Here is a 15759-nt window from a genome sequence, read left to right as displayed (position 1 = left end):
TGATTCAAGGAGAAAGTTTGAGAGTGCAAGGCACAGAAGTCTCATAGCTACCTAAGCTTACAGATTTTCTTCTCCTTTAATGTATTCTGTTTTGTAATTTTTTTGTTTAATTTTGTCATGTCTTGAGTCTCATGGAAAAAGACAAACAGTGAGGTTTGTATGAAAAAGGCATAGAGCGGAAAAAGGCAGAGAGTACAAAATTAAAAGAAAAAGCCATAAATGTCCTTAGAGTTCCTTTCTTCATCTATGTTGTGTTTCATGATTCTGTGGGAATCCCCTTGTAAGTTGGGTTAGCACTTTACAGTTTGTAATAAGGATGATTATAGTGAAATTCCATCATAGTTGTGATGGAGACTGGATGTAGGCTGCATTGCACTTAGCAGCTGAACCAAGATATATCTGGGTGTAATCTTCTTTCTCTACTACTCCATTTCTGTTTCTACTACACAGGAGCTAAAACAAAAAATATCTCGTGTCAAGTGACGAGACAAAAATAAAAAGTCTCGTGGCTAGGGACGAGACAAAAACAGAAAAGTCTCCACAAAGACCAGAAAGCGTAATCAAACAAAAAGGGGGGCTAAGATTCAACCCTCCTTCTCTTAGCCACTGAAACCATCATCCTCTATATGCATATACTCCAAATCTCTTGTTATATCCCTATAGTAAGTTCATAGAAATTATCCCAATCCGAGGTACAATAATCTGATGGTGGCAAAGTGGTTGATAACAAGAAAGAGACAGTAATATGCATATAATTATGGTGGTGATCCATTTAATCGTAGGTGAGTTTATTGCTTCCTGATTCATGGATGATTAAGGTAATCTTATAATTATGTTTGCAGAGGCAGCTTTTTGGGATAAACTTTATGTTCTCAAGGAATGTGACCCTATTGAAGTTGCACAATCACAAGAGAGAGAGAAGAAAATCAATATGCTTGCATTGCAAGAATGAGGTAGAGTTTGTTACAACACAATGGGAAATAAAAACAGAATAAAATCTGCATGGCATGTTTTCAGCTATATATGTCAGCTGAAGGACACTCTTCTATATTTCTATTGCTTCTAATTTTGTTATCTATCATAACTAACTCGCTCGTTCGATTCTAGCATGCATGGATACAAGGGATAATAATATGCATAATCTCTAATAATGACCACGATTCCCTCCAGTAATTGTTTTTCAATCTTATTGTCAGAATAAAGTGAAAGTTCAATTTAGGGAGTAGACTGTGGATTAGGGAAAACTAAGTAGATTGTAGTTTGTGAATAGTCAAAAAAATTAAATATAGATGATTTGTATTGAAGTTGATGCATCACGCTCCAACGAAGTTCTATTCCTTTTTCGTCTTAGCAAAGTGTTATCTTAGATTCATGTAGGATATGAATCAGTTTGCACATGGGGACAATTTTGTTTCTCTCTTTTATTGATCCCATCAAACATTCAGTCTCTGTCCACGACTCATAATCTTTAAGTCTATTTAATGTTCGTGTCATCTTTTTAGAACCAATCACAACTAATGTGTGGGAAGAGCAGAAGCAAAAGCATAACAAGTAGTAACACTCCTAGCATTGCAAAGCCAATTATTTTATTATTATTATTTCCTTCCCTTTAATGTGAAAATTTCAAAAATAACATTCTTGCTCAAGGCAGCAAGATCAACGTATCTTAGTGAATGCACACAAGAACCAATGTTTGCATGGTACTCAATGACAAAGTGTTGAATATAATGCGATGTACTAATTTAACAAAGTAGAAGATTCTGAAATTGATCTTACAGGAGAAGACAGAGCAGGTCTTGGTGGCATTTTTATGGAATCTATGCTGCCTTCTAACATTTCGACAACTTTACTCATTGTAGGTCTATCATTTGGAATTGTTTGAATACACCATAAACCCACAATCGTTATTTTCTTAACCAATTCATTTTCCTCTATTGCCACCACTCCATCTTCAGGTCCTAATTGAGTGCGTTGCTCAAGCTTCTTGTATATCCAATCAGGGAAATATATCTCACTTGTTTGACTCCCTTCTACATTAATGTTCTTCTTTCCTCCCACTATATCAAGAAGCATCATTCCGTAACTATAAAGTACTCTAAAATCTGAAATAAGACTTTCCTTCCCAAGACAAAGTTTTGCTAGTCCAAAATCTGAAATTTTAGGACAAAAATTTTCATCCAAAAGAATATTATGCGGCTTTATGTCAAAATGTAAAATTTGGGTGTTGCATCCTCTATGTAAGTACTCTAACCCCTTAGCTATCCCTTTGGCAATTTGATACAGCTTATCCCAACTCAACAATGTAGTAGTTTCAACTCCTTCCTTTATATAAATATACTTGTCAAGGGAACCATTTGATATAAATTCATAAATAAGAACTTTCTTGCGGCCTTCAAAGCAGAATCCAAAAAGGGTGACAACATTAACATGAAAAGTTCTACTAATGCTAGCTACCTCATTGATAAATTCTTTACCATTTCCTTTGGATGGATTCAACATTTTGACTGCCACATTAGAACCATCGGATAACTTTCCCTTGTATACAACACCAAAACCACCTTGTCCTAGTTTAACTTTGAAGGAGTTGGTCATTTTCTTCACATCAGAAAATTTATATCTTTTTATAGTTAACACTCCATGATTTTTTAAAAAAGTTTCAATATCTTGGTTACCCTTTGTTGAAAAGCAGTATTTTTCTCGCCATCTTGGTAACATGTAGATAAAATAACAAATACTCAACAATCCTGCAATTACTGCAGCTGCTGTAGCACCTGTTAATTAGCAAAAAATTAAAGAATAAGAGGAACATCTAACATGCTTTTAATTCTATAAACTTTTGCTATGAAAGAAAAAGCCAAAATGAATAAGTGTAAACTGTTATACTTCCGGAATTTTCCTTAAGAAAATTATGATGTTTGGTTTGTAATTGACAGAAACCATTTCATGGTTAATGCGAACAATTGCAAAACAGTTGAAGTGGACCGATGTCGTAGTAAAAATGTAAAATATAAATGTTCGGATCATGAAAGAGTCATTGTCTATTCCCATGCATATTGAAAACAGTGTTGTAAAGGATACAAAAATGTAAATTTTTTTCATACCTAACAAAAGAAGAAAAATGTTCTTAAACCTTAGCACTTGTTTATCCATTGAATAAACACACGATTATTCAGTGAAGAGTTGATGATTTCTATATATTCTGGCCAATATAATACGAAACATCATGAAAGAAAAATATGAAAGGAAACTTATTACCAATAATGACCTTCTTTTGCCGGGTCCAGCCACTACCTGCAACAGTAACAGTGAGACCAAGAGCAGAATTAAGTTCAATACCCAAAGCAAAACATTCTGCACACATAATCACCCATACTTTTAGTCCACACAAGTACACAACGCCTTCCTGAGTCCATAAATATATGTATATCACTGGAATGAAGGCTACTAAGTAATTTCTTTCCGTGGCAGCTTCATTCTTAGCCCGTGCCAAGAAATTTTGTTTATAATATTTAGATAATATTATCCTTTTCCTATTTTTTCTACTCCTTGTAATTATATACTTTCTCTTTATCAAAAACGGCACAATAAATATAATATACCAATTAAATTTATTTATATGGGAACAATGTAATTTTATTTGTTTCTGATATTTTCTATCCTTACCAAAATATATTATTTATTGAAAAGTTGTTATGAAATTAAAGGAGTAATGATTAGTTCAACGAAATCTTGAACGTATTTTGTACCATTTAAAGTATTTATAAGAGTAAATGATAACTATTTTCTTATTTTTTATTTCAAAAATAAATAAGTAATCGATTAATTAAAAATTACAAAAGTATCTTTTACTTTTTAAAAGGTGAGACATCTAAATTTCTTTGGACGACCAATTTGTTTTTATATATTTTGGATGGAGAAACTTAAATGTCTTGTATTTTTTAAATCAGAAACAATTTTGTATTTTCAATTAGTAAAAAATTTGTGTATGTTCAAATTAAAAAGTTAGAGAGTTATTTTTTTTTCTATTTATATTATATGTCTAGTAAATGACACTGTATGTATTATTATTTTCTTTTAGATTGTTAGGAATAGATTCTCAGTATCTCTAACTCTCTAATTCGTAATCTTGTCCACTGATGAGTTCACCTTTTAATGCGTAGGAAATTAGTCATGAGCTATATTGTATATGCACTACCCTGAAAGTTATGGTATATTAGAAAAAATTGATATTTTAAGTGAAACCGAAAAAATAAGGGTTAAATACAATTTTGATTCATAAGATTTAAGTAAAAAATTTTAGTCGTTCTCAATTTTTTTATATTTAAGTTCGTTCGTAAGGTTTAACTTAATTTTAAAATAATTTTTTAGACAATTATACTCTCAGTATCATCATGTCCATCACAACCTCTTTATGTTCTTTTTCACACTTTTAGAAGAGAGAGACGCAGAGATTCAGAGAGAGAAGCAAAAACTCACAAAGAAAGAAAGAGAGAAGGAAGTCTCGCCCTCGTCGCACACCGTCGCCCTCGCCTCTGGATTGTTGTTGCTTTTCTTGATTCTTTAGTTTTGGTGAGAAATTAGAGGAAGAATAAGATGTTTGTTGTTCTTGTTAATGTCTGATTTTCTTGTTAATGTTTGTTTTGATGATAATGATGATTTATTTTGGTTGTTGGAGTAGTGTTGAATTGTTATTTTGGTTTTGATTTATTTGAAGTTGTTGTTGAATGTTAGGTTTTCTTGTTAGATTCATGAATAAATAGTGATGGAGTGATAGTAGGTGGGGCGGTGGTGGTAAGAAGAGAAAAACGGGTGTTTAGCGGTGGTGGTAATAGTAACAGTATGAAAAATAGATGATAATGGTGGTGAGAAGAGAAATAAAGTAGTTTTGTCGTTTAAAAAAGGGATAAGTACTTTTTTCGTCCCTAAGGTCTGGAGTCAAAATCAAATTCGTCCCTAATATTTTTCTGTTATTAAAATTATCCTCAATCTTTACAAGCACATTAAAATCATCCTCCCCCATCTATGAAAATTTTCGGATACATTTACCCTTGAGGGTCCCTAACGCTTCGTTTTCATTCCCGCGAAAGGCATTCACTATCTCATTTGTCATTACACACTTCAAAGCTGATGTTTCATGTTCAATGATGCCCTAGCAATGATTTGTCATCACCGAAAGAGTATCGGAACTGCATTTAGATGTCGTTAGCAAGGGTGAAGAAGGAGGTCGGTCCGTCATTATCATCGCTATTCAATTATATATGCAGTATTTGTTACGGTTTTGGTCGAGGTTGAACGTAATAATGTTTGAACAGATTCTTTTAGTTTCCTAAAACTGCGAGGGTTTGATTTATATTTTGTTGTCTTTTTAAGAAATGGAAAGCTTTACTCTTACTATCTACCAAGGGGTCGATTCGGATATGATGATGGGACGTTGTGGTATATAGGGGGACAAAAGACACTCATTGAAGATGTTGAGAGTGATTGTTGATCTGTATTTGAGGCATATGCAGAGCTAAGGCAGTTTGGGTACACAAAGGAGAATATTTCAGCTCTGTGGTATAAGGATCCAGCAAGTGAATGGTCAGAGAATACTCTGAAATTATTTGCTATGAATAAAGATGCACTTGAGATGTGTAGAATAGCGAAGTTGAGGGGTCATGTTGAGGTGTTTGTGGTGCATGTGGTTGAGGATGCAGAAGAATTTCTTGAAGTTGAGTTTATTGATGTTGGAGGCCAAACAGAGGAAAATCCCAGTAATCAGTTGGTGGTTTATGAGGGTGAACAAGGTCAACAGGTGGAAAATAATGATGTGCAACAAGTTAATGAAGGAGATAACTTAGAAACAGATGTGATCGCTGAAAATGAACGGGATGAGACAAATAGCGATGATGACAGCGATGATGAGGAGTTTATTCCGTCTGATCTTGAGGTTGATAGTGCAGATGACGTTCATTTTACAGATAGTGAAGAGGAATATGACGATGAGAGTAGGTTTGAGGAATTGACAAGTGCCAAGGATAGTGAGAGGTTGATAAAGGCAAAAGGGTTATGAATGGTGATTTTAGTGATGAGGAAGGCTTCAACAGCGATGAAGTAGATTTGGAGTATGAGGTTGGTGGTGGTTCAGATGGTGAGGATGGACAAGGGAAAGCTAGTTATGAGGCGAGGAGCTATCCAATTCATAAGGATGTTAAAGACATGACTAATTACAAGTGGGAGGTGGGAACAGTTTTTGCTTCAAGAGAGGAATTTAAAGACACTGTGACGTCGTATGCAGTACAAACAAGAAGGGGACTCAGGTATGCCAAGCTTGACTTGGTTAGAGTGAGGGCTGTTTGTAAAATTCGGTTAATTAACGACTAATTAACTCATAAATGAGAATTTATTCTAGAAAGCCAAAAATGTTATTTTTATGGTTTAATATGATAGAGGAGATTGAGATGAGAATTTCGGTACCAATTTTATTGAAATCGGACCAAGATTGGGCCGAACGGGCCGAACGGGCCAAACCGGGCCAACTGGACCAAAAGTGGGCCCTTGGCACAACTAAAACTAAACCAAAACCCTAGTTTTTAGGACTCTTTCTCCTCACAACACTCTCTTTCACGCTGAAATGGAGGCCATGAAGGGAAGAACACTCTCTCAAGTTCTTTCTCTCACTTGATCTTCAAACCACCATAAGTTTTGATCTAGAACTTCGATTGCCGCACCGTTTGCGGCCACGTGTTTACCACGAAGAGCTCTACAAAACCCATACAATCAATCTTGAGGTAAGTCACGTTTTTCTCTTCGAATTTCCAGCCTTGTTTTCGAGTTTCATGAGCAAAAATATTGAGATTTTGGACTCTTTGATGTTATAGGACCTAACTCTCTTGAAGGAGAAGATTAATCTTGTCTCTTTAGACCTTGGGTGTGGGAAGATTCTCAAACCTAGTGTAATTTGTTGTTCTATGATGTTTGGGTATTGAGATGTTGTGTATGGGTATGATGATTGTGGCTTAGGTTGTGTGTATGTGAATATTGGGGCTTGATTGAGACCTTGGAAAGTTTGAAAAGAGAATTTTGGTGGTAAAAATCGGTTTTTGGAGGTGTTGAGACCTAGAGGGCTTGTGGACAAGTGGTTTGGAAGTGCTTCGATTGAGCTTGGGAAATCGGCTAAGGTATGGTCTCGGTTTCTCGTATCCAATATGTAATGTGGTAGGAAATACTTAGGCTAGAGGCCCTAAGATAGACATTGAATTGTTGATGTTGTTGAATAGTTGAGATATATGATGTGGTCATATATGTGATGATGATTATTGATGCCTTGATGGTATGATATATGAGAATTATGCATGTTGTGATATATGCTTGATGAATAATTGAGGTTGAATTATAGGTGGCACCATGTTGATGGTGAGTATGATATTGAGTATGTGTAATGATGGTTAATTGGAAATGGTATTATTGGAAATTGGAATGAGAAAGTAAGTATGATATGTTTATGTGTTTGTATCTTGGCCATATGATTGGGAAGTGTTAAAATAGTGGGATGATGTTTTGTGACTTGCGGTGGAGTGTTGATGTGTGAGTTGAGGAGGCTTGATGTTGATTTTGGTACATTTTGATTGATTTCAAAAAGGGTTGAAATTGGCATGTTTTGGTTGATTTTGAAAAGAGTTGGAAATGACTTGTTTTGAAAATGGCACTTTGTGGTTTTGTGTGAAAACATGGTTTTTGGGCATACTTTGACGGGACATAACTTGACTTACGGATCCCTGTTTTGTACCAAACTTATTTAGAAATGAAATTGGATCCGGGATGTCCATGCCGTTCGAAGAACGGGCAGAAAACGATTTAAAATGAGAAAGTTATGTCTGTCGAAAGATTGGGGGTTGAACCTATGAATTCTGCAGCTTTTAACTTAGAAAAGTTTTAGCAGAATGACCCTCCGCGCATAGGCGCACTTGGCGCGTACGCATCGTTCTTCAAGAAGGCACCATCCACGCGTGTGCGTGGTGTGCGCGGGCGCGTCGATGCGCTGCACCAAATGCCCAGCTATTTTCATGAGAGTTGTGCCAAAGTTGGGCCAGTTTTTTGCCTGGGGCACAAATGCACCCACGCGTGCGAGTGGCTGACGCGTACACGTTGTTTGGCTATTTATCAATCCACGCGTCCGCGTGTATGACGCTTGCGCGTCGATGAGCTTTGTGGCCATCCACGTGTGCGCGTGGAGTACGCGTACGCATGGCCCTGTTTTCGTCCAAAAGTTAATTTTTGAGTTTTAAAAGCCAAATTTCATACTTCTAAGCCTCCGATCTCACCACTTGTGTCTTAAATCATTATGATATGCCTAGCAATGAGAAAAGGAGCTATGGAATGTGGTAACTTGCGAGTGAAGCAAGGGAAAAATGAATGATCAATGAGGATCAAAGATGATTATGTAAGATGCGGAGGATGGCGGTGGAAGTGCTTGTTATGCCAAGGGCCGAAGGGCCGTAATTGTTAATGAATTGGTTGGTTATGGATTTAACCATGGGCCGGATAGCTGGATTATTGCCGTGTTACGGCGGAGCCATAATTATGGCTAAGTATAAATGCATATATACTGTTGAATGAATTGTAAATGTTGCACTTCCACTATCGGAGATGAGAGTTTCCCTGGGAGAAAGCAGTGGCTAGCCACCAAGTGCTCCAGGTTGAGACTCGAAGCTCTTTTGACCCTATGTCGTCAGGGTGGTCGGACACTATGAAAGCCCCGGATGAGCTCACCCCCATAAATATTCACCAGTGAGGGTGATGGATATGGATCATGATTATGATCAAGTTTATATTGAGTATAACTCGAGTTGGGGAGACACGACAGAGGGACAGTCCAATGGTTAGCTACCAGGACTTGTGGGTTGGCTCTATAACCGACAGATGATATCATCAGCCATTAGGGACAGGCATTCATCATATGCATACTATGTGAATTGATTGAGATTGCCTATTTGACTGCATATTACTTGCTATTTGTCTAAATGCCTTATTTGTTTCTATATGTATATTTCTTGTCTGATATAACTGTATTTGCTATATTATACTCCTGCTGGTGGTTGGGAGGTTTGAAGGAATTGGAAAGGGAAGTATTAGTTAGATTGAAGGATCTTTAGTCAGTTGCCACTTATGGTTTAGCTTGTTTATAAGCTTTGGTTATATCTGGAGGAAGTTCTAGGATTGCCTTTGGCTTTCCTCTATTATTATATATTATATATGTGGAAGCTGTTATCATGCTGGACTCACCCATGCGGATTTTGTGTTCAGATGCAGGACGTGAGGCTTCTCGCTGAAGTATGCTGGAGACTTCTGGATTAGCGAAGATCCTTTGTTCTCGGGACTCTGTTTTGGTTTATATGCTTGCTTAGATGCTTTTATCTCCATTGAATAATACAAACTGTGATGACTCCTCTTAGAGGGGATTTTGGAGAATAGGCTTTCTGTTTTTGTGTCCATTTGGGTTCTCCTTGGGGTTTTCTATTTTATTTACTTTTATATATATGTTGCTATGCTCAAACCGGTTATCTTCGCAATCGGATTTTGAGTTTTGATATTCTCATTTTTGACACTCTTCTGTATATAAATAATCTCGCGTTGGTTTATCTTTGTTCGTTACGTTATCGATCGAAGTGTTGCGCTTTTGAGTTACGAATTTTGTTTTACCCCTTTTTCTTAAAAAGGCTCCTAGTTATAATCATTTTTCACAATACTATTCGTACTAAATTTTTATTTTAGAGGTCGTAATACCTTGCCATATATGAATTATGACTTAAGCATAAGACTCTGTATGGTAGGGTGTTACATTATGGTATCAGAGTAGTTCGTTCCTGTAGAGCCTGAGGGACGGACTGACTATGCTTCTGTGCATTCTCTGTATGTGTGTTATGTGCTATTAGTATATCTACTTGATATAATTGGCATAAACGTTCATGAGCATGCGTTTGGGACTTTGAAGCGCTAGACTTCCGATATTGAGACTGATCAACTTAATATCGATTGTTTGGTGTGTATAGGAACCAGATGGCGCCTCGTGGACGCAGTAGAGGCCGTGGGAGAGGTCATACGAATGCTCGTGCGCCGGAGATTAACCCTAATGACTCGGTAAACTTTATGACTGCGTTGGAGAACATGGCTGCTGCTATGCAAGCCACTGCTGAGGCTCTTGGTCAACATATGAACAACCATGGCAATGACGGAGGCGGAGCTCAGGGCCCAATGACATTAGCAAACTTCTTTAAGGTTAATCCACCTAAGTTAAAGGGAACTACTAGCCCGACTAAAGCCGATACATGGTTTCAGGCTATGGAACGAGCACTACTAGCGCAGGTGGTGCCTGAAGAACAGCGTGTTGAGTTTGCTACCTATTTGCTCACTGGTGAAGCGTCGCATTGGTGGCAAGGTATCCGACGTCTTCTGCAGCAGGGTGATGACTATATCACCTGGGATGTCTTCCGAGAGGAGTTATATAAGAAGTACTTTCTGACTTCTGCTAGGACGGCCAAGGAGCTTGAATTACTACAACTGAAGCAGGGTACTATGTCCGTATCTGAGTATACTGGCAAGTTTGAGGAGCTGTTCAAGTTCTCTCATATGTGTCAAGGAACTCCGGTGGAATATGAGGAATGGAAGTATGTTAAGTATGAAGGAGGACTCCGGAGTGATATCTTCAACTCAGTGGGACCAATGGAGATCAGAACTTTCTCCGAGTTGGTGAACAAGTGTAGAGTTGCTGAAGAGTGCATGAAGAAGGCAGCTGCTGAGAGAGGGAGTCACAAATTATCATTCCCACAGAACCGAGGGAAGAGCTTTGCACCTAGAGGTCTGCCTTTCAAGAGGGGAGGTTCTTTTAGGAGGCCCAACAACAACAACTCCCAAGGAAAAAGGTTTGGGAAGCAGCCTCAGAATGATCAAGCTTGTACTAGGTGTGGAAGTCACCATCCGGGAGCACCATGCAAGGCCGGATGGGGTTTGTGCTACAATTGGAAGCAACTTATTACATACTCTTTATGCTTAATGTTGTGTAAAAGTGAACAAAGTTACTGTTGGTTTGTTCTAAGTCCAACTGTCATCTGGTTTAATTAATGGTTTAAGCTTATTACTCTTGGTTTATTAATGAATCAGGTCACATAGTTGTGTTTTGATGTATCTGCTTCTGGTTTCATTCTGATGTTGAGCAAGTATTGCATACGACATATTATGCATTATTAAACCAAGTCATAGTTTACTATTTATGTTGACACAATTCTTCAGTCATAATTCTAGGCAACCAGATCCAGTTTCATTATCAATTTATTGTGAAATTACAGACACACACACCATCACTTACATACACATAGACTAACCTACAAAAATTAATTTCATTAACACAAATTCTATCCAGCCACAACAGCAGATTTTAATTACATAAAGTAGATTTCAAAGCCTAACTACATTCTAACTAAAATTGCCCTATTTTCTTCCCTACTTTCATCAACCCATTTTCAGAGGAAGCAAACAAGGTAAACCCTACTTGTGATTCAACAAAACCTGCAGCCATAAAAATAAACAACCAACCCACCCAACCATGCCCAACACTGCAGCAACCTTCAACTTCCACTCAGATGCCTTTATGTTTACTTTCAGGGCTACAACTTTCCTCTTCAATCTTGCAACCTGCGAATCTTCGATTTCAGCTTTTGGGTCTGCTCAACGAAAAAACTGATGCTCATCTTTAACCTACATGATCCCGCCATAGTCGGTGCCCAGAAACTAAACCTTAGGGTCAGCTGAGAACAAAAATACATGAACACACCTCATAGTAGACGCAGCCCCAAAATCGTCGACCTGGGTTTTCTTTCGTTCCCGAAACTCGCAACACCGGTCTCTCTCCATGCCCACAAAGAAGCCCCATCTTCTACGCATACCCCCTGGTCCAAGACGACCTTGAGCTCTCCGAGGCCATGGCTGCATAGGAACCCTAGCACATGCTTTATGATTCTGGTTTGGGGGTGAGGTTTTTAATTAAATCGCAATTAATTAAAAAATATTTAATTTTTTTAATCATTAAATGGTTCAACTACCGGTAACAACCTCAGGAGTAAATTTGTCCGAAAATTTTCGTAGATGGGGAGGAGGGATGATTTTAATGTGTTTGTAAAGATTGAGGATGATTTTTATAACAAATGGACGAATTTGATTTTGACCCCAAACCTTAAGGATGAAAAAAGTACTTATCCCTTTAAAAAATTAATTTGTCCAAAAGGACGATTCTAAAATAACGTTGAATTTTATGGACGATTTTGTATATAAAAAAAGGTTAAAGACAAAAAATAAATTTCGATTTAAATCATAAAAATCAAAATCATACTTAACCCAAAAAATAAATTGAACATATAAATATAACATTATAATATAATTTAAATTATTATATTTAATACGAATTTTATAAAATTGATTATTAACTTATTTAAAATCGTAAATTAAAAAATTTAAAAGTTAAATAAAAATTCTAGCTAATATGTTTAAAGCTATCTTTTATAATAACTAAACATCATATATAATTTATTTTATTATTATCTAATTGATAATATTTTCAAAACCATTATAATTTCTAACTAAAAGATGTTTTGAATAACTTTTTTATCTTTTCAATATATTAAATGTGTTTGATGTTTACTTCTTTGAAAATGAAATGAATTGTTAAGCATGTTATTAAGAGACCCTAACGCTACCTTATATCAAAGAAAAATTCACTATTGTTAAATATTAGTAAATTATACTTATTTTAATTATATTCTTTATTTTTATTTTTTATGGACTAAAACCTTTTTTATTCAGTAATCGATATTCACGGTTAAAAACTAAAAAGATCAAATAATTGATAATAGAATGAATACTCAATTCGATTCTTGATAATTTTTTTTACGAGATCTTTAAACAAAAAAAATATTATTTTTGATCTTTGATATTTAATTTTGTGAGACTGGTTATCCTCTTTATTAATGATCTCTTTTTAAAATATATTTATGTGATACGTTAATTATCAGTATATTCTCAATTTAATTTTTATAAGTAAAAATAATTTAAAAACCACTAATATTTCTTAATTTTACACCGTAAATTTAGTTAATATATTTGAAAAATGTAATAGAAAAATAAAAATAAAAACTAAATGACTTTGATAATTATCTTTAAAAGACAACGAGACAACAAAAAAAATTTGTTAATTCTAATTAATTCTTAATGGATAAATCAACAGTTTAACATGTCATGCAAGCTTATTCTATTAATACAAATAGAAAATATTGATAAATGAATTAATTAGTCTCACAACAAAAAATCAAAAGTCAAAAAAAATATTTTTTTGTTAAAAATATTATTATTTTTTAAGATAATTGTCACAGACCGTTTAAAATTTTTCTCTTAATAATATCTATATAGAGCCATAGAGAATACTAAATTCTCAAAATGATCCTTTGTATTCATGTCACACTCCGATTTAATTGACGAAGATTCAATTGCATTATTATCATTTTTAAAATTGAACTCAAACATTAGTCTTTCAATTTTCTTTCGACAGTAACTCAACAAACAGAATGATGAGCTAACATTTGATTGTTTTACTGTTATTTAGCGTGATAAAAAAAAGTATAAGTTCATCACTCTGTTTACTAAATCACTATCTCAAACGAGCCGAGGGTCGGAGCTCAAAGTACAATTAGTGTTAGAACCAGTAAAGGGTTTTGGAAAAAAAAAATAATAATTTCTGCAACTGCATTACCAACTCAGTGTCGGAATATATATACATACATGTACATGCTAACTACACCTACTATTATGCTGACTCACTCTAACTACTATTAAACAAAAAAGATTCCCTTTTCTAAATAAGACTAATTAACTGCAGCAAATAAATAGCAAGTAAGGTGTGGCAATGCTATCATTTAAAATTCCCTCTTTAAGTTGGAGAAAAAATATTAATGATTCCCAACTTGCCAATTAAAGCCTTGAACAAAGAAGGTTGGACTGTCTTTGTTAATAGATTAGCAAATTGATGGCTAGACTGAAGACATTAATTTCAAAACGAAAATTTTGATACTAATTTTAAAAAATGATAAGTCAAACTGATTGAACCGAATTCAAACTAAAAGCTGTAGATCTAACCGGACCCATAACTAAAAATGGACAGAAGCTAACTCCTTCCCCGTTTAGCAACAAAGCACGCTGAACAGCAAGGGGGGAGAGGAGAGCTCCCTAACCCTCACCATCAACATAAACCACCATAACTCCTCCGTTTGAGCTTCGATCGCCGCCCCGTTTGCGGCTACGCGTCCAGCGCGTCGAGCTCTACGTTTCTATCGGATCAATTTCATGGGTAAACTACAATCCCATCTCAGATTCTCTACCCCATTTTGATTTTTGAAATTGAGCCATTGTAATAAGATTTTGTTAAATTTGGTGTTCTAGATTCGATTTAGCTTGCGGAGCGTATCGGGTTTGAGTTGCTTTGTGCATGGGTGCGGTAAGGATCACCTAGCCTAGCCAAATCTAAAAATATGAATTGGTGCATTAGATATTGAATTGGGTATGGTATATGTTGTATATATGTATTAGGTGGTGTGTTGTAATTGGAACTTTGAATTGTGGACATTTGGAGACTTGGTGGAGGATTGGTGCTAAGGCCTTGGTGTTTGTTTTGAGTTGTGGGGGCTGTGTGTATAGCTTGAGTGGCTGCCTTGGACTAAACGTGGTGATCGGCCAAGGTATGATTTAGGTTTTGCGCATTTAATATGTAATGCTCTGTAAAAAATTAGGCTAGAGAACTATAGGATAAGTTGAAGTGGTTGAATATGTTAAATGATTAGTTTTTATGATATTGATGGATAACTTGATATTGGGTATGTGTTGAGGAATATGGTGAATTTATGATGTCTCCTTGGTATTTGGTTATAATTGAGCAATCGACAATATCAATCATGGTTGGGCCTTGCTTCTTGTAATTGGGTAGATAACCATGGAGCTTGTAGCATTTGTCCTTGGTATGACCTAGGACGCCACAGTGAGCGCAAAGTGGCTTGTCTTTCTTCCCATGCCTGGGCTTCGAGATGGACTGAGGGCTTTGTACAGCTAAAGCTAGCTGCATCTCAGTGCTCGTGGGAGACGCGAGAGTGAGTTTGCTTTAGAACCTCATGACACATCGTTCAGCCCCATCAAGAACATAAGGACATACTTCTTATATGTATGTGCTAAAAATTCACAAGCTCCACCACAGTTACAGCGTATAATAGGCAGAAAATGGCATAATTCCTCCCAAACATAGGGATGGCAATGGGTCCCCATGGGGCGGGGACATGCCCCCTATCCCCTGCCTCCATTATCGATCTCGTCCCTAGGATGGGTATCGGGGACCCCGTATCCGTCGGGGACTTAGGTATCCACAGATATCCACAGATTTTAAAAAAATAAAAAAACAAAAATTACAAAAATTGAAGGTAAATCACAAAGACGACGAGACACATATATGAGATATAATCACAAAAATTGCAAAAAATCCCATATATGACAAAAATAAAATTAACAAATGCTTCAAGATAAATCACAAATTACAAAAAATCACAAAAAATCACATGAATCACAGATCTTACAGAAATCGCAAAAATTAACAAATTTTTAAGTTAAATGGAAACCATAGGGACGAAGAAGAACAACGCTCACTGAACGACAAAGAAGAAGAACGACGAAGACGGTGACGTTCACTGAACA

At 36.1% G+C, this 15759-nt stretch overlaps 1 protein-coding gene across 1 annotated transcript in view; it reads right to left on the bottom strand.

Moving 5' to 3' along the window:
* Nucleotides 1–1595: 1595 nt before the first annotated feature.
* Nucleotides 1596–15759, bottom strand: part of LOC107490347 (LEAF RUST 10 DISEASE-RESISTANCE LOCUS RECEPTOR-LIKE PROTEIN KINASE-like 2.5) — an 18317-nt gene continuing 4153 nt past the window's right edge. Inside the window, exons 2-3 of the mRNA XM_016111123.3 lie at nucleotides 3256–3291; nucleotides 1596–2771 (exon numbers count right to left, since the gene is read on the bottom strand). Of these exons, the coding sequence (XP_015966609.1) occupies nucleotides 1738–2771; nucleotides 3256–3291 (1070 nt within the window). The 3' untranslated portion in view covers nucleotides 1596–1737. The remainder of the gene's footprint in view (nucleotides 2772–3255; nucleotides 3292–15759) is intronic.

Source organism: Arachis duranensis, chromosome 5 (genome assembly GCF_000817695.3).
Source record: "Arachis duranensis cultivar V14167 chromosome 5, aradu.V14167.gnm2.J7QH, whole genome shotgun sequence".
In the NCBI taxonomy this organism is placed as follows: Eukaryota; Viridiplantae; Streptophyta; class Magnoliopsida; order Fabales; family Fabaceae; genus Arachis; species Arachis duranensis.
The sequence above is the reverse complement of the archived record's forward strand: the minus strand, read 5'-3'. Positions and strand labels throughout refer to the sequence as shown.